General features: G+C 44.1%; 1 protein-coding gene across 5 annotated transcripts in view; it reads left to right on the top strand.

Moving 5' to 3' along the window:
• The window catches only part of LOC147456487 (peroxisomal acyl-coenzyme A oxidase 1-like), a 58,342-nt gene that overhangs the window by 30,808 nt on the left and 5,153 nt on the right, over nucleotides 1-22,381 (top strand). For 3 of the 5 annotated variants that reach the window (XR_015188461.1, XM_086514933.1, XM_086514937.1), the window contains exons 3-11: nucleotides 2,388-2,449; nucleotides 19,482-19,691; nucleotides 19,820-19,907; nucleotides 20,086-20,239; nucleotides 20,328-20,532; nucleotides 20,629-20,826; nucleotides 20,983-21,114; nucleotides 21,314-21,434; nucleotides 21,556-21,666. Coding sequence is in view for 4 of the 5 variants with exons in the window: in XM_086514933.1 (XP_086371059.1) it covers nucleotides 2,388-2,449; nucleotides 19,482-19,691; nucleotides 19,820-19,907; nucleotides 20,086-20,239; nucleotides 20,328-20,532; nucleotides 20,629-20,826; nucleotides 20,983-21,114; nucleotides 21,314-21,434; nucleotides 21,556-21,666 (1,281 nt within the window). In the remaining variant the exon portion in view is untranslated. Of the gene's footprint in view, nucleotides 1-332; nucleotides 417-2,387; nucleotides 2,450-19,481; nucleotides 19,692-19,819; nucleotides 19,908-20,085; nucleotides 20,240-20,327; nucleotides 20,533-20,628; nucleotides 20,827-20,982; nucleotides 21,115-21,313; nucleotides 21,435-21,555; nucleotides 21,667-22,381 lie in introns of those variants that run through there. The other 2 variants (XM_086514935.1, XM_086514936.1) reach the window with 2 other exon arrangements.

Here is a 22,381-nt window from a genome sequence, read left to right as displayed (position 1 = left end):
CTCACCCCTACCTACCCTCTTCTCGCCCCTACCTTACTGACTTAACATGATGTGAGTGAGATTGGTCTTTAGATTCCAGCTTATGGTTGCATCTTGGTTGGCATGATTTGGAGAGTTTGGCTTAACATTTATTGTAGATATGCGGTTCCTTTCAATTATCTTGGTCTACATAGCTGTTTTCAGTGTTTTCTCTCACGGAGACGGTGAGTGGTTTTTTTGGCGGGCAACTTGTAGCAGGGCTAATGTGTCACTTGCACTGGACAGGCAGCTGCAGTTGGTCCGGGGTTTGCACTGTGGGGACTCTCGTCCGGGTAGTGACACGTGGCAGACACAGGGAGTGGTGGTAGCCACCACAGTATGGAGATAGACGTAGCTAGCTATCAGTGATATTTTGCTAGCTGTTGGCTGCTCTTCAGGTTTGTATATATGCTCAGTTGTTCTTAGTGGTGGTATGCTTCCTAGACGTCTTGTGAGTCCTTGAGTCTTGAGTCTTGTGTCCAGTCTGGCACTTGCACATGTGCACTCTCCCTGCACAGTTGGAGCCTCGACATCCCCATTGTACCTGTGAGTCTTGGGCTTGGAATTGAGTGTGCCGCCAACGAGAGTCTGTACTGGTTCCATGAGTTAGTCAAGTTCCATTGAGTTTGGAGTCTACTGTTGTGTCTTTTGAGTTGGCTTACTATTTGCTCTTTAGTGTTTTCATTCTGCTGGGAGTGAGATTTCATGCATGTTACACTGAGGAGCTCCCACAATAGAGAGCACGACATACTTTTCTTACTCACCAATCCGCAACCAAGCACGGTCCTTTCTTAAGAATACCCCCTTTCCTCCTTGTATGTAGTGTCCTTGAGTGCAACACTTGTCGGATAGATCTTTGAGGTCTCTTGGGATTAAACTTCTCTTCTCTTCTCTCTTCTCTTAAGTCTATCTTGTCCTAACTGATGTGAGGATGCTTAGGTGCTTGCACTATGCATTCATCATTGACATGCAATCTTCTTTTGGTGCCAGGCTTCATTATGGCTTGAGTCTGCCTTTGATCTCTGGAGTCATGACAGAAACTCAGTGCACTGAACTTTGTGTTGATGTATGCTCATGTGTGTGTCCGTGTGGTGTGTTGTGTTTGGGAGCATATGTTAGTACCTAGTTCTACGCCCACTATTGGGCATTGACGACGTTAGTGGGGATGTCGTGGTATTTAATCAAAACTATGCATGATGGAACTGATGGTTATATTGTCTTGTGGGTGACTACCATGGGTCTATAGCTTTCCTTGAAGGGTGAATCTGGCCTTATCGTGGATTCATCTAGGTATATACTGTTCTTTAAGTTTTTCTTAGAGTTGGGCGGCTTGCATTTAGTTGCTTCGAGAAGCATTACTTGGTAATGAATTTATCGATACACCCAGATTACTTGACCATCAATCGAACACTACATAACTGTGTTTTCAATCAGTTTTTTTCGGTGAATATGGGCGCATTTCTCGTTTTATACATCTATTTCTAGATCCAGAAGTTGACTATGGAACTGGATGACATCAGAACGACTTTGCCAGAGGCGGCAAAGTTCGTTAGGAAGCATTAGGAGTTTTGCACCATGTCAATTAAATGTTCTTTATTGGTCAGGTAGTGTAGCAGCCAGTTGAGCACTTTATCTATTGCAGTTCTTTTTTCTTTTTTATGGGTTGGTTTAGGTTTTATACCCAGCCAAAATTTTACTATTTGCTACTAGTGATCAAATGCTGGTCTAAGAATTCAAAGTTTTTCCTTAATTTTTGTATAAACACCTTTTAGTAATGTCAACATTTTACGAAAATCAGTTTCTTGCATCGGTATTATTTTCTTACTTACGGCCGCTTGTTTGTTGTTATTAAAAAATTGTTTATGCTTTAGCTATCCCAGCTAGCTGCTTGGTTCACACCTACCAGTTTAGGATCCCAAAGTATTTTGTCATTTCATTTTGTTGCTCTGACTTTGTATCAGATTCACCACATTGTAACGCGCTGGTCTCATACGTCATTTTGGCCTTTTGAAGACGTTAATATAACATTTCATCTCTCTCTCTCTCTCTCTCTCTCTCTCTCTCACACACACACACACACACACACACACACATTACCTTTCCTACTGGGATTGTTTTAGCATCTAGGATGTTTTCCTCTTATGCTTAAAAAAGGTCCTAGTTTGTAAGTTCAAATGCTCGACAGTAATATAGTTTGTTTTACTGGTTGTCTTCCCCTTGGTTGTCTTGATCGTGATGTTGTCACAGCTGGGTTTTTTAGAAATCTATTCATCAATTCAAGCTTGAGGCATCAATTACAAGAGGTTGCTTTGCAATTCTTAAAAACCTGATTCGTCATAAAAATTTTCTGAGCCTTACTTCATGAACAGATAGGGAGGCTTATATGTTGAGGATCTTTGTGGATGAACGATCATACGCCGATCTTCATTGGGTAATCTCCTTTACTTCCAAGTATATATGTGCTCGTATGGTAATAATCATTTTAGTTTAACACCATTTTGGTACCAAAACAGGACGCTTGAGTGTCCTTTTTCCTAGGTTTTCATATGAAATGCTATGAGCTCATAAAAAAGTCCCTCAAAAAATTTGTTTGAGGGCCTTTTAGACATGAACCAAACCATTTTCAAGAAATGACTCTGTAGACTTTTGAGCTTACCATGATAACGAATTGGATTCCTGAAAAATGCTTTAATAGAATCACACAATGCTTTTCAAAAACAATTATTTGACTTAGAAAAAATTCATAATGCCCAGGGAAAAGGTATAGACCGCTTCTTAATAATAGACCTCTAGATTAGTAGAACTTTACTTAATTGGAAATTGTTTTGAGAGTCAATTCGATTATGCTAAGTTGTGTCGGCACAATTTGTGAGTTTTATCCATTTTATTATTATAAAGTAAAACATGTTATTCATGATACTTCAAGTTTTATATATACATGTATGCTATCTAAATTTTGAGGTTTACCAAACTAATTTTAGGAGTTTTCTTAGATTGCGGAAGGTTTGTACTTTAAAAATCTTTTTTTATATAAAAATTGCCTGAAGAATTGCTTTTGGTTTTTCAATGTCAATGTCTATTACTTACTAAGTTTTAATGAATATGTGAAATGTGATTTCTTCAAGAAGCATTAGGCCATTTATGCAATTTTTGAGAAAATAGCTTCAAATTTTGGTGAAACTTTTTATTTTAAAATTGTTATGTATCTCTTAATATCGCATATATTTGAAGGCAGAAAAATTTTCAATGTCAACATCTCATAACCTAACTAAATTCCGAGCAAGAGCTAGAAAAATTGTTTTTAGCTTTACAAAATTAGGATTAGGATTTCTGCATCAAGGTCATAGACGCAACTGATCATTGCGTTTGTCTGGCGAGTCATGACTCTCTCTCTCTCTCTCTCTCTCTCTCTCTCTCAAACTTCAAGAGAGCCAATCACTTTGTCTGGCACACAGAGTAGAGGACTCTCCCCAACAATTGTTTATATCAATACAAAAAGAATTACTAAAAGGGGCACCAGACTTGGGGGCCAGTGCATCTGGAAGTGGAACATTGCCGCTTTGTGTCTAGACTACTTTGTGTTTTGAAGTTTAAGTGTTAAAGTTTCAGTTTTGTTTGTGTGTGTTGCTTAGGATTTACTGTCTTCTGAGTGCCAAGCTGGTTTCATACCACCTCATCCACTATAGCCTCCTATCCTAGCTCCCTGCCCATATGTATAACCCCATCTCCCTCCCCACTACTCTCACCCCACCTTTGCTACGCTTGCCATTTTGCGTATCACTTGCTCGCAGTTGTTCACTTCCTCCATTACATCCACCTTTCCTGCGTCGTCCCAACCACATTTTTCTCTTTAGCTCCACCCTAGGGGTCACAACAACTCCATTCATCTTCGTTGTGCTACAACATTTATAGTAGCCTTTCCCATACCCTTTCCACTTATCGTCCATGTCCTTGGTACTCCCCAGGTCATCCTCACTGCTGGTGGGTTTTGGTAGGCAGATACTATACAGACAGACATGCACTATGGATCATCTCATGCTATCGATATCTAGAGAGATGACTATTACATTGAGGATGTATGCTTCTATTATCGCTCACTAGAGTAGACCTTATGGGCTACAAAATGCATTGTTGATGAGAAGGAAGCCAATCTTTTTAGCTAGCAATAGCACTCTTTGGGACAACTAGTGGGCTTGTGGTGGGGTGCTCTACATCTTTGCTATAGGGACTATCTCTAGAGTCTCCTACCGGGCCAACCCTACTGGTCTAGGCTCACACTAAAGTCTAGACTAGTGGACCAAGTATGCAATGCGGAGGAGATAAAGTGGTGGTTAGTCGGTCACCGTGGCCATCCTTCATAGGTCGCTTATCCTATTAGACGAGATATTTTGCTTGTGCAATAGGTCTTTGCCATTGTGTATGTGGTAGCTATCATTAGTGAAATTTTATCCGCTCTGTTTTGCCTCGTCTTTGTCAAAGTGCAGCAGAAGGTGTGGTGACAAGAGAACATGCAGGAAAGAGGGGAGAAGAGAGGAGAGAAAAATGCTAGAGAGAGAAGATGGACAAGTCCTGCGGGGCACAACTGTGCTATCACAAAAATACAAGGCTCTGCACACTACAAATGCCAAAAACGTTGTGCCCCCCCCCCCCCCCCCCCCCCCCAAAAAAAAAAAGAACCCAACCCATGGTCCATCTGTAGGGAAGTAACAAAATTACTCGAACCACATCTCAATAACACATGTCAAGCAAATGGGAATATGAAGGGTCAAAAAGCATAAAAAAGAAGACAAGTGGCATGCCTGACAAAATCTGGGAAAAATCTCCATGATGCCTAGACTCTAGGAAAGCCTCACAAGACCGGGCATAACTACAAAAATGTCCTCCCTCACAAGATTTAGACAAGAAAACCTAGGAGATAACCTCCAAAACTCCAACACCCCCTCTCAGGTCGTGAGTACACAACAAGATTAGGGATCTGGGGTCTCCAAATGAGTGACGAAGGAATCCGCAAGTCCAATCCACCACTACATGAAGCACACCTCTTGACAAAATATCGCAGGGCACTAGGAATCAGGATAGACATTCCTGTCTACCAACGGCAACTATACGTGTGCAACCGCCTTAAGTGCCCGTCAGGCTTTGGAAGCCCGTGGTAGCCATATAGGCTAGAGCTCCTCTGGTTGTACACCATGCCATGTGGGCATGCCATCAAGCTATTGGTTTAGGAAAAGTCACAGATCAGACACGCCTTCTCCGGGAACTAGTCTTGTGCTCCAAGTACCACATAGATGTACAACCTTTGACTCGTCTACCACACCATCCTCCAAAGACTGATTAGGTCTTCTAGGCTTGCCAAGGAAGTAGGAACCACTGCTTGAGCCCGATGCACAAAAAGAAATCTAACAAGAGGGCTATCCATCTGCAAGTCTTTGTGAGTTCGTGGTGAAGATGAAGGTAGGGTTACCAAGTGTGTTAAAGTCAGAACAGGTGCAATAGAAGCCGCCTCACCAGACTCCGACTTCGATATGCCCTCCTTCTCCACACTTATGACTTATCACATCCTCCTTGGATCACTCACCAATACGAGGAATATCTTCCTTTTGTGCCTTTGTGCTTTTGCTTTTGCTTGTGTATTGAGAGATGCTGTCAGTGCAAGAGGTACCAATCTCCCTCTGGCTATAAAACTTAGGTCGTGAGGTAGTCGCAATACCTCTCAACTAGTATCATCAATCCAACTATTCTATTTAAGATACAATGATCCTCCTTTCTGAACAAGAATCCAAGACCATCATCCACGGGTACACAAAGGTGTCACATGACACATCCAACCCTATGTGTCCGTGGACAAGCTACATCATGACCAGGGTTCAATTCAGTCAAGTCAGTCTAGAATAGGAAGTGATCTAGCACTTTTGTGGGTCTTTTCGCTAGACCGTGCATGTCCACACACTTAGATTAGATGCATATCCTCTGGTTGCACACATCATGACCATCATATTCCCATCAGATCCCATCAAGAGCATTTTTACAGTGCATAGACCTATTTTCCCTATTTTTGACATTTTTCACTTATTATTTTTAAGTGACTTTTGTTGGAAAGTAGGTAGGGCAAATTTACTAAGTTTGTATAAGTAGAAACCTAGCGCTAGCACTTTCTGGCAGAAGAGGCAGCAGGAGCTTTGGTTCATCAAGCACCTTCTCAACAAGAACCCCCAAGGAGTTTACCTAGTGTTTTCTGCAAGGAGATCCAAATTCAGCCTTGGCGTTTTTGCATCCAAATTCAGCCCTTGGTGTTTTTGCATTGCAGATCAGCAGATCCACAACAAGGCACAGCAGATCCACAACAAGACACAACAGACTCCTTAGCGTTAGCAGATTTCCACAGCAGAGACCAATTCAGTCCTAGCGTTTTTGCATCAGCCTGAGACCACAACGTTTTTGCAGATCTTCGCGACGGAATCAGCCCTAGACTCAGCATTTTCAATTTTCAGAGTCAGTTTCCCTAGTAGCACCCCCGAACCTCGCAGATCTCACCTTCCCGCAACAGATCCTCGCCGCACGGTCAGATCCCGCGAAGTTTATAGTTTCAGCCCGGAAAACACAGATTTCAGCATCTGTGTTTTCAGCGCGTCGTCGTCTCATAGTCGCCATCGACATCGTCACCGACATAGAGTCAGAATTCAGCAGATAAAGATTTGCAGATTTCAGCCGCGTTAGCATTTTCAGATTTCAGCCCATCTCGTCGTCGTCCTCATCGTCGGCAAGTCCAAGCATTGTAGAGATTTGTGCAATCATAAGTAGACCGCTCTCGCCATAGAGAGTGGGGCTTTCGGAGGAGGGTTTGACAACTTCCTGGTGTCGTTTTCTCTTCTCTCTCTATATCTCAGTCTCATGCACCTTCACGCACAATGTTTATCTACTTTGTTTGTGATCACTTGCACTCTCTCATTAAGGCACGGAAGGCTCTCCCTTCCCTAAGAACAAGGAACCTTGAACACAGTTTGGAGCACTGATCTTGAGCAAAGTTCAACATTCACTTCCCCTGCACCCTACATTGGTATCAGAGCTTTGGCAATGTTCTGTATCACTCAAGGAAAGAACCACAAGAACCACATTTTTTCTTGTTGCGGTCGCACGTAACCCAAGTCCTCTTGGGCGTGTCGATTCCTAATCGTGTTTTTGAAGAGTGACAGGAAACCCAAGCAAGAAGGGCTTGTCCAGCCTCCCCTTGTGCCTCTTTTCACTCATTGAGAGCGGACCGTGCACTTAGCGACCGGCCAATCGACGTGAGGTGGGAAAAAGCAACCTTGGTGTGAGCGCAAGGCCGCCAAGCGGTGCGCCCGCGGAAAAGAGCAGAACTCGGGTGAAGAGAAGATCCTTCTCTAACATAGATTGCAAGCGAAAGAAGAACCTCAAGAACCCACGAACCTCAAGAACCTCAAGACCCGCAAGAACCTCAAGAACCCCAAGAACCAAGACTCCCAAGAACCCAAGTTCCTTGTGAACTTAAGAACCCAAGAACCCCAAGAACCCAAGTTCCTCGTTAACTTAAGAACCCAGGACCACAAGAACTCACAAGAACCCAAGACTTCAGTGGATGGTCATCACTCGAAGCGGAATGGATACTTCGCTTGGAGGTGATGAGCATGAGAGAGGCGAAGAAGGATTTTCCCCACAAGGAGGTTTTTCCGACCCTCCCCCTTTCCCATCTACGCCAAGGATTGCACCAGATCCTATGGAGGCTTGGTGCAAGACGATGATGGACATGATGACAACGTGGCACGAAGCAAGAATGGAAGCCATGGAGAGTGAGCGCGAGCAATTACGCTTGGAGGCCAAAGAATTTAATCGCAAGTATGCAGAAAGAAAAACAGAATTGGATTGCAAGAACGTTGTTCATTCTTCCTCTCTCATTTCTAATGTGCAGGCGAAGATTGAAGAGATTGGGGAAAAGGAGACTCTCTTAGTCTCTTCTTCTCCAAAGCATGATACACATGATTTGCATGATGATAAGCATGCTGATTTGAATGATAATGATGAGCATGATGATTTGGCTGACACTGACCAGCATGATGATTTGCATGATCAAGATGTGATTTCTCGCAGGCATGATGCTTTGCATGAAGATGTTGTGATTGTTCACAAGGTTGATGTGTTAGTTGATACTTCTCTAGTGAAACTAACCTCATTGCAGAGATGATCAATCACGAAGAACCGATCTTGGCTTCCGAGTCGAGGTCCACAAAACCCCCACAGGAAGATTCGATCAAACACGACGAACCGATCTTGGCTCTCGAGCCTAGGTCCAAAGAACCCTTACAAGAAGTACTATGTATTCGAACGATTCGTCAGCACACATTGTTCGAGTGTTTCATTCGTGATCGTTTCCTGTATTTTAGTCATCGTTTTTATGTGATCCCTTTCCAAAGGCATGCCATATTGTCCATTGAGCACGATTCACTCATGGATGAGCACGGATGTATGCAGATTTCTCATGAAAAGCTGAAAAGTATGCATTCAAGGAAGTCACATTCCATGTCTCTTCCTTGGCACGACACAGTCGTAGAAAGAACACAAGGAAGTATGAGCACCAAGCATGGGCATTTCCGTTGTGAATTGCCACAATTGATTGCTTTAGATCAGAAGAGAAAGATTCGATCTCATGGTTTGCGTGTGTGGTGAACGGTTTGGCACTCCGTCTCTTTGTTCATCTACATTGCATTCACAGTCTTTAGAAAAGACAAGATTTTTTCCAATCACTTTACATGGAATAGGTATGCTCATGTTTTTGTGTTGGAAGTGGTTTCAGGAATTTTCAGCATCAGAGATTCTTGAAGAAGGTAGACGCATGACTATAGACGAAGTTGAAGCATTGAAGGAGCTTCATATGAATTTGTGTCGCTTTCGGCGCGGCCCAACGAAGCAAGCGTTGCAGACCTTTATGAAGTTCAAGTATCGCATGACCCACGTATCAGAGTGGACTGGCAAAGAGTCCTTTTGAGGATTCGGGATGTTGTTGGCGATCTCCCTCGACGCCATACAGTTCGGTACCAGTACCTCACTTTGAAAAGGAGGGGATGTCACGTGACATATCCAACCCTATGTGTCCGTGGACAAGCTACAACATGACCAGGGTTGAGTTCAGTCAAGTCAGTCTAGAATAGGAAGTGATCTGGCACTTTTGTGTGTCTGTTCGCAGACTGTGCATGTCCACACACTTAGATTAGATGCATATCCTGTGGTTGCACACAACATGACCATCAGATTCCCATCAGATCCCATCAAGAGCATTTTTACAGTGCATAGACCTATTTTCCCTAATTTTCACATTTTTCACTTATTATTTTTAAGTGACTTTTGTTGGGAAGTAGGTAGGGCAAATTTACTAAGTTTGTATAAGTAGAAACTTAGCGCTAGCACTTTTTGGCAGAAGAGGCAGCAGGAGCTTCGGTTCAACAAGCACCTTCTCAGCAAGAACCCCCAAGCAATTTACCTAGCGTTTTCTGCAAGGAGATCCAAATTCAGCCCTTGGCGATTTTGCATTGCAGATCAACAGATCCACAACAAGGCACATCAGATCCACAGCAAGACACAGCAGACTCCCTAGCGGTAGCAGATTTCCACAGCAGAGACCAATTCAGTCCTAGAGTTTTTGCATCAGCCTGAGACCACAGCGTTTTTGCAGATCTTCGCGACGGAATCAGCCCTAGACTCAATGTTTTCAGTTTTCAGCAGTCAATTTCCGCAGTAGCACCCTCGAACCTCGTAGATCTCACCTTTCCGCAGTAGATCCTCGCCGCACGGTTAGATCCTGCAAAGTTTACAGTTTCAGCCCGGAAAACGCAGATTTCAGCATCTGCATTTTCAGCGCGTCGTCGGCGCATCGTCGCCATCGTCAATTTCCGCAGTAGCACCCTCGAACCTTGTAGATCTCACCTTTCCGCAGTAGATCCTCGCCGCACGGTTAGATCCTGCAAAGTTTACAGTTTCAGCCCGGAAAACGCAGATTTCAGCATCTGCATTTTCAGCGCGTCGTCGGCGCATCGTCGCCATCGACATCGTCACCGACATAGAGTCAGAATTCAGCAGATAATGATTGCAGATATCAGCCATTAGCATTTTCAGATTTCAGTCCATCTCATCGTCGTCCTCATCGTCGGCAAGTCCAAGCATTGTAGAGATTTGTGCAATCATAAGTAGACCGCTCTCGCCATAGAGAGTGGGGCCTTCGGAGGAGGGTTTGACAACTTCCTGGTGTCCTATTCTCTTCTCTCTCTATATCTCAGTCTCATGCACCTTCACACACAGTGTTTATCCACTTTGTTTGTGATCACTTGCACTCTCTCATTAAAGCACGGAAGGCTCTCCCTTCCCTAAGAACAAGGAACCTTGAGCACAATTCGGAGCACTCATCTTGAGCAAAGTTCAACATTCACTTCCGCTCACCCTACAAGAGGGATATGTAGAAAACCGAAGAAGAAGACAAGCTCTTGCAATATCCACATCACATCACGACCTCTGGCCAAAAGCTACTCCACCTGACACCAAGGGGCCACATATGGCTGGATATGACAGGACTCATCACCTTCCCAGGAGAATAGGTACAAGGGCATAGACCACATGGATTTCAAATGTTGGGTTCTCAAGGATACCTTTTTGACACATTGGTGACATCGGTTCTTCTTTGTGGAGTTGAAGTGTGGGGCGGGAGCATCTCAAAGTCTACTTGGAAAGAGTTTGAGAATGTCCAAAACCATTTTCTTATGAACTTTCTCCAAGTTAAGACACAAGCACCATATATGTTGCTACTTCTTCAGTCGGTATCTCTTCCAATTGAGGTTATGGACATGGATAGGGTTGTTGAGTAAATGATAAAGATGCGTCAAAACCCTCACATCGACGTTCTACAATTGCATGGGAAGCAAGCAAAAAAGTTTTCAAAAGACGCATAAAAGCAAGATCTTGAGCACGGAATGGATGCACGACATAAAGAAGTGGTTTGAGAGATGGGATTCATTACAGTTGCTACATGATGTCTCGGTAGACTCCCAAGGGAATGAAGCTTTTTAACAATGCCAATGTATTACAGTTTGGGAGGAATCCAGTGGGTCGTGCTTCATACATTACACCACCCATATTGCCCCCAACTACAAAACCATGTTCTTCACCGAAAGAGGTAACCGTACTCACCCTTATATGCTTGAGCCTATCCCCTTGTCGGCGATACGCACTATCGCAGCAATTCGGCTTAGTTCCCACCCCCTTCGATGTGACAAGATCCAACTTCGTTTTTGTTATAGAAAAGACCTTTGGACCAGCCTTTTGCTTCAAGAGGGGGCTGATGTGTCTCTCCAGCATGTTTGTCGCAAAGAACCCATGTGTACCTTTGTTTTTCATCCTGTTTTTGACCAAGGACTGTTGATGATTTTCAGCGAAGAGTTAAATGAGATGTGGGCTGCGTTTTGAGGATCAGAAGGCGATTTCAAGTGTGACAGTTTGTGCCTTGTACCTTTGCAGATTTTCAGCCAGCCACTTGGTGACTTGTGTGCGGTAGAGGGGGCTAATTTGGACCGATTACAACGGGTGTACCCCTTGCCAAGGGTTTTGCAGATCCCTTCCGATGGTAGGCTGTTTCCCCGCATTACACATGTTCTCAAATGCATAATACGCTCTCTTCCCAGCTTCCAAACGACGCATAGCACATCCATGCTAGAATGTCAAGGCCAAGGTACTTAAAGATCTCAATAACTCTAAGTGTCTCATTGTTGTACACAATGCATGGCTTCTCCCTATGGATTGATTCACAATCAGCCCACTACGCAAGCCAAAGTTCTCAAGGACAACGATAAGCACTATATCATCCTCTAAAGTGTGTGCTAGAAGCACTACATCATCCGCGTACAACAAACCCATGATTACCGCATTGCAAATAGACCTCTTCAATGCCTTGTTGTTGCATAAAGTCAAGTACCATTTGTTCCAATTGATTAATGCATAGACCAAAGAGAGTAGGTGACAATGGGCATCCTTGTTTAACCGCAATAGTGCTTGCAAAAAATTATGAAATTCCTCCTCTCATGTGCAATTGACATATCACCTTCTCAAAGTTCGAGAAACCGCAAGCATAAACTCACTTGGTATTTGGAGTTCTTCCATCCTTCTCCACAAATTGTTATGTGGAATCATATCAAAGGCTTTTTTGAAGTCCACAAAGCAACAATACAATCGCTTGCCTTTCTCCTCCATGAGAACACGAAGAGTGACAAGATGGTCAATGGTGCTATGACGTTGACGGAAACCCGCTTGACCTTCTGCACGCTTGCCATTCTTTTCAACCCAATCACTCAATTTTATCTCCATTATGCACCCAAATAACTTTGCCATAAGGGACCCAATCGAGAGAGAGAGAGAGAGAGAGAGAGAGAGAGAGAGAGAGAAATGAAATGAAATCAAATGTTATATTAACGTCTTCAAAAGGCCATAGTGACCTATGAGACTAGAAAGTTACAAGGTGGTGGATCTGATACAAAGTCAGAGTAACGAAAATAACCTAACAACAGTACAAAACAAAGATATATACTACGGGATCCTAGATTGGTCGATGTGAGCTAAGCAAAAAACTAAGCAAAAATGGGCGGCTTATCACAAAAAATCTAGCATCGGTCGTTGGCGAATCTCATCAATTTCCTCCATGGTTAGTAGTATGACCGGGCGTCGTGCATGCCTGGCCAGCGTGCTTCGAATCTTTTGACGTAGCCTTCGTCGGTGCTGTGTAGTCCTTCGCAGTCGTGGGCGCTTGGATTTCCCTCGTTCAATCGCTCGGTCGATCAATGTGCCTCTGGTGTGAGACAAGGGGGAGCTCTGCTGTGGGAGTGGCTCTTGCGGCTGTCCCGTGTCTGCTCTGAAGAAGTCTGTGATCCGTCTTTGAGACTGGCTAGCCCTGCCATTCATCAGGCTCTCTCTGTGTCTGCGCAGCTCGAGCAAGAACAAACCTAGGCATCTCTGATCTTCGTATCCCATTACTCTTGAGAGTGGTCCAAAACCCTCTCTGAACAAGCAATGGAAGCGGCCTCGTATCTCGTAGTAGAGAGGGCAGCGGCATGTATAATGCAGCTCTGTCTCAGGTTCCATGTCACACAAGGGGCATGTCCTGGCCTTTGCTGGTACTCCGCTGTATCTCCCAGTTTCAATCCACAGCTGGTGAGACAATGTGCGTAGTTGGCCAATAGCACATCGTATCCCATGAGACAAGTGGGTATCCATGTATCTTGGTCTCGTCACAAAACCATCTTCCGTAAGTTGGAGAAGGTGGTCTCTGTAGAAAGCCATCTTCGTGCCCAATTCTTGTGCTGGTTGTATCCATGTCCTGGTGTCTAGCTGGGTCAGGTCTTGGCGGATGAGCTTGGTGATCTCCGACCGTGTAAGAATAAGAGATGGTGCATCCAATGAGTACTGGAATGGTGGCAGCCTGTCTATGTTGAACCCATGCGCCTGAAACCATGATGTCATCTCCCCATACCAGCATGTTGTATCTCCTTGTATGGCTAATTGTCGAGAGGACTCAAGTGCTATGCGAGCACATCTGTCTCCGGGAAGTTCCCATGTGCGGTTTATGAAGGAAACTGATCTGGTGAGCGCCTCCACCACTAGTGGGGGAGCCGCTAGTTCTGCGTGGATAATGGCCCGTGGTACTGATGCCTTGGCTCTAATGAGCCGCGAGATCATAGAGACGAGAGGTTTCTCCATGTTCCCCCATCCGTCTGTGCGACCTGGCCTCCCGTGGTGATCCAAAGAAGGTCCCCATATCTCGGCCCCATAGAGCAATGCTGAAGCCAATAAGGTGTCAAAGAGCCAAAGCTTCGTCCGGGGCTCCTGAAACTGAACCTGCAAACACATCCTCTCCAATCTACCCAATGCTGCGTGGGCTCTAGTCAGTCTGGTCTCTGCTGCTCTTCTGAGTGAGAATGTAGGTCCGTTGAAAACCACTCCAAGGTAAGTGTAAGTGTCTGTGTACTCCATAGTCTCCTGGCCGTATGTGAATGTAGGTGCTGACCTCCTGATCCACTGTGGGGTGGTATTAAACACCATAACCTTGGTTTTACCAAGGTTGACAGACAAACCACTTTCGTGGGCAAACGTATGCAGAGTATCCAGTTGACGTTGCATTCCCTCTGGGGATTCGGAGATCAACACAATATCATCAGCATATAACAGAAGTGGAATCCATGTCCCTGCCAGCTGTGCACCTTTATCCCCATCGCTGTCAATGTAGTCAGAAACCTCATCCACATACATACCGAAAAGAGTAGGAGAGAGCGGGCAGCCTTGCTTCACCCCAATAGTGGAGTGAACCGGTGTAGAAAGTCCCTCCGGGGTGCGTACATGCCCTACTAATGATCTGTACAATGCGATGATCCCCCAAATGAGCTCTGTGGGTACTCCCATTTCTTGTAATCTGCGCATCAATCTAGCTTTGGGTACTGTGTCAAAAGCTTTGTGGAAGTCCACAAAGCTACAATAGATCCGTCTCCCATGAGATCTGCCTTCCTCGATGATGGCCTTGAGTGTGAAGATATGGTCAAGAGTAGAGAAGCCTCTTTTGAACCCTGCCTGCCCAGTTGCACGCATTCCTTCCCTCTCTACCCATCTACTCAGTTGTTGCTCAAGAATGGATGCATACAACCGTGCCAGACAGAGATGAAAATCAAATGAAATGTTATATTAAACATTTTCAAAAGGCCAAAATAACCTATAAGACCAAACTGATACAATCTTGGTGGATCTAATACAATGTCTCGGTACAAATAAATATGAAGTAAAGTGAAAAACTAAAATCATCATCCTCATCATCGTCATCCATGCCCGAGAATGCCCGGCATTGGGTGCTGTCCGAGAAAGTATTGCATCGGTCGTTGAAGAGTATCATCAATGTACCCCTCTATAAATAGTCGTACCGGACGTGTCCTAGGTTGTGCTAGAATAGTCCTAATCCTTTGATGGAGCCTCCGTCGATGTCATGGTCGCCCTCGTTGACGCAGGCATCTAGCTCTCTTGAGCGCAACGGCTCTGTCAACTAATATACCTTTGGTATAGGTGGGCTCTGAAGTCTGCTGTGAAGCTTGCTCATGTGATTGCCGGGTCCTTGCTCTAAAGAAGTCAGTGATCTCCCTTTGTGAATGTCTCCCACTACGTGATTTTCTCAAGAGACTCTCCCTTTGTCTGCGTAGCTCTCACAAAAACAACCCGAGGCATCTCTGATCTTGATATCTCATGACTCTAGCCAACGATCCAAAGCCCTCTCTGAATAGACAATGAAAGGGGCCTTGTATCTCATAGTATACCGCACAATGACAAATGTGATGTAACTCTGTCTCTGGCACTATGTGACACAGCTGGCAAATCCTGGCCTCTGCTGGTACTCTCTTGAATCTGCCGATCTTAATCTCTAATTGATGCGATGATGTGAGCATCTGATCAATAGCACGTCGTATCCATGGGATAAATGAGTGTCCATATAGGCCGGTATGATCACATATTCATCCTCTGTTAGCTGGAGAGGATGTTCTCTATAGAAAGCCATCTTCGTGCCTAATTCCTGTGTCGGCTGTATCCATGTGCTCGTGGTATCTAGATGAATCAGATCCTGACGTGTGAGTCGAGTGATCTCTGCGTGTGTGAGAGATAGGGAGGATGCATCCAAGGAGTACTGGAACGGAGGTAGTCTATCGATGGTGAAACCATGTGATTGAAACCATGATGTCATCTGCCAATACCAGAATGCTGTATCTCCCTATAGCGCTAGCTCTGGAGATGACTCAAGGGCTAGCCGAGCATATCTGTCTCTGGGAGGTCCCATAAACTGTGCATGAAGGATAGTGATCTAGTAAGTGCCTCGACCACACGGGGGCGGGGGGGGGCTCGAATAATCTCATGTGGCACCGAGGCGTTGGCCCGAATCATCCGAGAGATCATAGAGACTAAAGGCCTCTCCATACATCTCCATCCATCAGTGCTACCAGATTTGCCATGATGGTTCACTGAAGATCCCCAAATCTGAACTCTGTAAAGCCACTAGAGTGTCGAAAAGCCAGAGCTTGGTTTGAGGTTCTTGAAACCGAACTTGCGAACACATTCTCTCCGATCCTCCCAAAGCTGCATAAGCTCTCGTTAGTCTAGTCTCTGCTGCTCTCCTCAAAGAAAACATCGGTCCACTGAAGACTACCCCAAGATTGGTGTATGCATCTGTATACTCCACCGTCTCCTGGCCATATGTAAATGTGGGTGCCGACCTCCTGACCCACTGTGGTGTGGTGTTAAACACCATAACCTTGGTTTTCCCCAGGTTAACAGACAATCCACTATCATGAGCAAATGTGTACAAAGCATCTAAGTAACACTGCATTCCCTTCGGGGAGTCAGAAATGAACACGATATCATCAGCATATAACAATAGTGGGATCCATGTCCTTGCCAATTGTGCTCCTCTATCAACATCCCTCTCAATGTAGTCAGAAACCTCATCCACATACATGCCAAATAGTGTAGGAGAGGGCGGGCAGCCCTGTTTCACCTAGATAGTGGAGTAAACCAAATCAGTAATCTCCTCTGGAGTGCATACATACCCCACCACTGACCTGTATAGAGCCATGATCCCCCAAATCAGGTTACCCCATCTCCTGCACATGTGATCTCTCCTCCTCAATAATGGCTCTGAGTGTCCAAGAGTAGAGAAACCTCTCTTGAAACCCGCCCGTCCTGCTGCCCGTACAGTGTACACCCTCTCTCTTTGCCCATCTACTCAATTGCTGCTCAAGGATGGATGCGTACAACCGTGCCAATGTGTGTCCAATCATGATAGTGCGGTAGTTCCCAGGCTCCATAGGATCCCCTGACTCGAAGATAGGTACGATAGTAGACAAACTCCAAGTATCAGGTAGGCCCTCGCACATGGCACGGCTGAACATCATTGCTAGAAGCTCTGCAAGTAGATCTCTAGCATGTATAAAATGCTGTGCTGCTAGGCCATCATGATCATATGCTCTCTCGGTCCTCATCCTGCCAGTGGCCTTCTTTTTACCATCTCGGCGGTAAAGAAAGCACGTGTGGGCATGGCTCCGACGGATCCTGAAGAGGTGGTTGCCAGATGCATACTGACCCATACCTGCATAGAAGTGATGATCGGTGGGTGGGGGTGAATGCCCATTGAAGAGTCGCCATGCCTCGTCTGAATCCTGGGTCAAAAAAAGCTAGCATAAATCCTGCTCTAATCGAGCTAGAAACGTCCTCTTCTTCCGTTGCGGCAAACGTCGAGAAGCAATCCGTGACTGCCTGTGAGTGATGACTCCTAGAAGTACCTCCCTCTAAAGTCGGGCTCTTGTCTCTCTGCACTCCTCATCATACCAGCTATTCTGGGGTATACTCCCAAAACGTTGTCGTTGCCCAGGCTGAGTGTAGGTATGCCTCTACTGTTGCATCCTGCAGTGTCCGTGTCAATATGTAAGAGAGCTCCTCTAGAGGTCGCCCTGGATCCTCTGTGCGTAAGTGTCTGTATATACCATCTATGTAGATAGAATTAGTTTGAAGTAAAATTGTATCAGGTATGCGTAGATGTCTGTGCCAGTCGAGCTGTGCTGAACTGGAACGAGACGGTAAACGTGAGGAGGGCATGATCTACTGCTACCCCGATAGGCCTGGCTCGACTGTAAAGTCGTGAATAGAGGGTATAAAATTGGGCTGCACCAAACATAATCCACTGTGCTAGCCCCATGTCTATGAGGAAAACAAGTGAACCCACTCGATGCTGGAAATCTTTGGACGCCATTCAATATGGCCAGTCCATGTGCAGTCCCCATGTCTATAAGATATCCCCCATATCTAGTGTGCTCCTCATCCTGCGAACACCTGGCGAATCCCATATCATTGACATCCAATTCTCTCAACATTTCCTCTGAGGTATCGTAGAAAGCTGTCTGAGATTTGCCCGTCCTGGCATTAAAAGTCTCCCAGAAAAATGACATCTCCATCCCTAGAGAACTCCCATATGTCCTCATCCAATATCATGTAGGGTGATCGCCCCTTGGGCGATGCATAATGAGATGTGCTTGGGACAAGATAGCATATTGCAATGTAGAGTGGCCTCCCCGTCTCTGCTCGCACTTTGGCCCACATATATCTGACCTGCTCATCTCTCCGAACAATACAAATGCGGGGCTGAAGCTCCTCCTTGAATAGGACTGCCACACCTCCTGACCCACGTCCTCTTTGTGTTGATCTCACATCCTATATACAAGTAGTCTTCCAATGGTATCCCATCACTCTAGGTAATGTGCCGCCAGGAGTCTGATGCGTGTCCGAGTAAAAAATAATGCGTCTCTAAGTAAAAGATAATGTCTCTTCCCTTGAAGCTATCCTCAAATGCACCTACATCTAGCTTCATTGATTCATTAAAATTTCATGCTGCCATTTTAAGGTTAGTCCCATAGGTCTATGCGGTGCGTCTTTCCAAAACCACTACACTCCCTCCCTTGTAGAAAGCAATTTCCCTTTCTCCCTTGCTGCCTTTATCTCTGGCATCAGCTCTTGCATGTGTGCTACTTGTGTAAGAGTGAGGTCATCAAGCGAAAATATCTCAGTTTGCTTGAGTGTTGGTCTCTTCTTCAAGAATCTTCAGCTGCACACTGCTGAAAATGGACTGTTTTGCTGGCTGGACAGCAGGGAGTCGATGCGGACAGCGAGTGGTTGGTTTCTTCGTGATGAAAACGTTTCCAGGATGGCTGCGGCAGCTTTCCTGTATGCAAGACTCTCTAGACTCTGAGAATGGGGAAGATGGCACCACTAACTTTCCGGGAAGGAGCACCTCTCTAGAACAACTCTCAATAACTCCAGGGCTGCCGCATTTTGGGTACAACATTATTGCATGAACTGCCATTTTTACAGACTTTCTTGAGAGTCCAGTACAAAATGCAATGTGTACTTGCATAGTATTATGCAGGAAAATGAAAATTTTGGCCATTTTGAAGTGTTATTCCAAAAGGGAGAGGCCTCTCCTTTTGCAAAGCATTAGAAAGATTTAGGAATATATTGAGATTTGATGAAATGGTCTCTTTTGCCTCTCTAATCCCAATCCCATCTGTTTGTTGTTTCTCTTATATTGTGGTTCGCTATGTATCATTCTATGTATGAAGGGGCTTTATCTAGGTGTGAGAGCATCTCCAGGAGAGATGTGAAGTAAGACACTCAGCGATCTGAACAGAAAAAATAAAATCTGGATTCTTACATGTGATGCGGGTAGACATAATTTATCCATTTTTTCTTTCTATGGCAGACACCGAATTGAGTCTGATAAGTCAAGCTCACAGAGCCCTTGACAGCAGGACTTGTTAGATGATGCAGGGAAATAGTTGTATTAGAGAATGCTCTTAAGTAAGTAAAAAGGACTGAGCTCTCCTTTTTTTATGTCACAGAACATGTTTGTACCTGCCTTAGAAGGCCAGGCTACAAAGGAACAACAGGACTATTGGTTACCACTTGCCCGTAGTATGAAAATAATTGGATGTTACGCACAAACTGAGCTAGGCCATGGTTCAAATGTGAGAGGGATTGAAACGACCGCTACTTTCAATGCGGCCAATGACGAATTTATTTTGGAAACCCCGACTATAACCTCTACGAAAGTAATGCACTGCTGTTCCCCTCCTGTTTCTTTCATTGCACATGCTGTTGTAAATTGTCTGTCATATTCGTCATCACTTTTTCTGATTGGTTATGGACATGGTTATTGGCTCAACATGTCGAATGATAGTGGTGGCCTGGAGGCCTAGGAAAAGTAGCAACACATGCTTTGATCCAAGCACGACTCCTTGTTGGCAAAGAAGACTATGGCACACATGGTAATCGTCATTTTAGTAAAAGAAATTCCAGGGCCTATCAAAGAGTGGCCCACTTTAAACACACATTAACTACCAGATTGCATGCATTCCAAATTAAAGTGAAACCTAAAATATCGGCGTCGAATCTGGAACTTATTTTGCTGATAGTTTGACCAATCTTTCTTATGCCGAATTTCAGCGTTTATTGTGCAATTGCGTGATCTAGAGAACCACAAACTCTTAGCAGGAGTAAAAGTTGGGGATATTGGAACAAAATATGGAAACAATACAGTAGATAATGGATACTTACATCTGGAGTCGGTTTGCATCCCACGAATGAACATGCTTATGAGGCAAGTTCTTGTGTAAGGATCATAGTTCTTCTCTATAGGTCTTCTGAAATATGAATGTAAAAGCTAAAACAAGAATTGCTCCGACCAGGATGGCAGAAGTTACAAAGGAAGGAAAATACAAGAAATCAGATGTTCCTCGTCAGATACTTTATGGAGCCATGGTGACTGCACGAGAGATTATTATCTCTGAGGCTGCAATTAATCTTTCACGTGCAGTAACAATTGCAGTCCGATACAGTGCTGTGAGAAGACAGTTTAGTGGCAGTGGCAGTGAAGGCATGCCTGAAGAGCAGGTTAGGGTATTTTTTTCTCACTTTATGTTATCGCTTGACTTCAGGTTCTTGAGACTGTCATTTACAATCAGCGACTACTGAAATTGTTCTTTGCAGGTTCTTAATTATGTGACACAGCAGCAAAGGCTCTTTCCACTTTTGGCAGCAGTCTATGCCTATCAATTTTCTGCCCAATGGTTGAGGTGGCTGTATGAAGACGTACAAGAGCGCATAAAGAAGAATGATTTCTCTACACTACCAGAGGTTCATTCGTGCACAGCTGGTTTGAAAGCTTTAACGACATCTGTAACAGCGGTAGGTAAAATTTGAGAACTTATTCTCCACATGATTTGTGTGCAGCTGGTTTGAAGGATTTCACGCCTGTATTAATGGTAGCTAAATTTGTGTCAATCAAAGCATTCATTTGTTTATGTAGATACTTTCAATTAATAGGCTTTTGACATGAAACAGGCTGGAATAGAGGAATGCAGAAAGCTATGTGGAGGACATGGTTACTTGTGCTCTAGTGGGATACCTGAATTATATGCAGCTTATTTACCTTCTTGCACGTATGAAGGAGAAAACATAATTCTTTTCCGAGAGGTACTGCATGTGAAGTCATAAAGAAGCAATCAGGGATTCCTTTCTTTGTCTTTCCTGTTTTTAAAGTAAACATGAGTCAAATAATTAGTGATAGTTTGACATTTATGAAGGCACAACTAGACAAATCTACTCTGAATTTCATGGATTTTGAGGCAGAGATGCTTCACCCTGGTATTTTGCTATTTTCTTTGAAGGACAGGTTGGACGGATTCTTTTGAGAACTTTTTTAGACTCCCACAAAGGGAAAAACTCTTCAGGAACCACAGCTTATATTAGCCGGTTGAAAAGTTTCAATGTACAGAACTGTGGTGTAGTACAAGGTATCCCGAAATAACATAGAAAAAAGTGACTTTCTCGAAGTTTCTGCCTGGATGAACCTTTTGAAATGCACTTCTTAACTCTACAGAGACGGTCAGTGTATTGAATGGCTATTTTTGGCAGGAAGCGACTTTTTCAATGAGATGATCCTTCTGCGTGCTTTTGAAATGCGGTCGCTTGAGCTTATTAGAGGATGTGCGAGGAAAGTGTTGCAATCTTCTGACTTTCAAGCTGGTAAAGTCTCTCCTTGAAGAAGGCGTAGTTTGTTATGTGCTGTTGTTTGTATTCTAATTGCTTTATTGCTTAAGGCACTTTCTTTCCTAAAAGACTTCTTAGAGATTGAGGGCAAACTATGCCCAAACTTTAAGAGTCAAAAACTTGAATGGAGCTTTCAGAGGTTAAGTGTTTCTGCCTGGGTTTAAAAAAACTGCTGAGTAAATATTTTCAAGTGGAAAAATCATCCGATCATGTAAGAAAAAGCTGAAGCATCTTTGTGTTTCTTATTTGTGTGACAAAGGTTTGGGTAGCAACAATAAATAATAAAGAAAATTACCAAAATACCCCTGAAATTTGTGAAATTCCCAAGATACCCCTCAAATTTTTAAAACTACCAGTATGCCCCTCATATTTGGCCAAAAATTCCCAAAATTTCCTTCAATTTTGCTCAAATTCTCAAACTACTCCTCATTAACCTCACAAACATTTCCAAAGACAAATTTTTTTGCACCTTTTTATAAAAAGATTAGTTCTCTTCAATAGAAGATGATAGAGCTAGGATTTCAGATGGTATTCTGGGCTCGCAAGATGAAATCATTTATTACTTTTTAGACATAGATGCCTGTATTTCTGAGCTCATTGGTGATAGTTTTGTCTAAACACCTAAAGATAGATCTCTATTGTCAGAAATATTAGACTCTACAGGAGTTCGGGCAATCCATCTAAAAATGAT

This window comes from Adiantum capillus-veneris, chromosome 6 (assembly GCF_014529385.1).
Source record: "Adiantum capillus-veneris isolate H3 chromosome 6, ASM1452938v2, whole genome shotgun sequence".
NCBI lineage: Eukaryota > Viridiplantae > Streptophyta > Polypodiopsida > Polypodiales > Pteridaceae > Adiantum > Adiantum capillus-veneris.
This window is presented reverse-complemented; position numbering and strand designations above follow the sequence as displayed.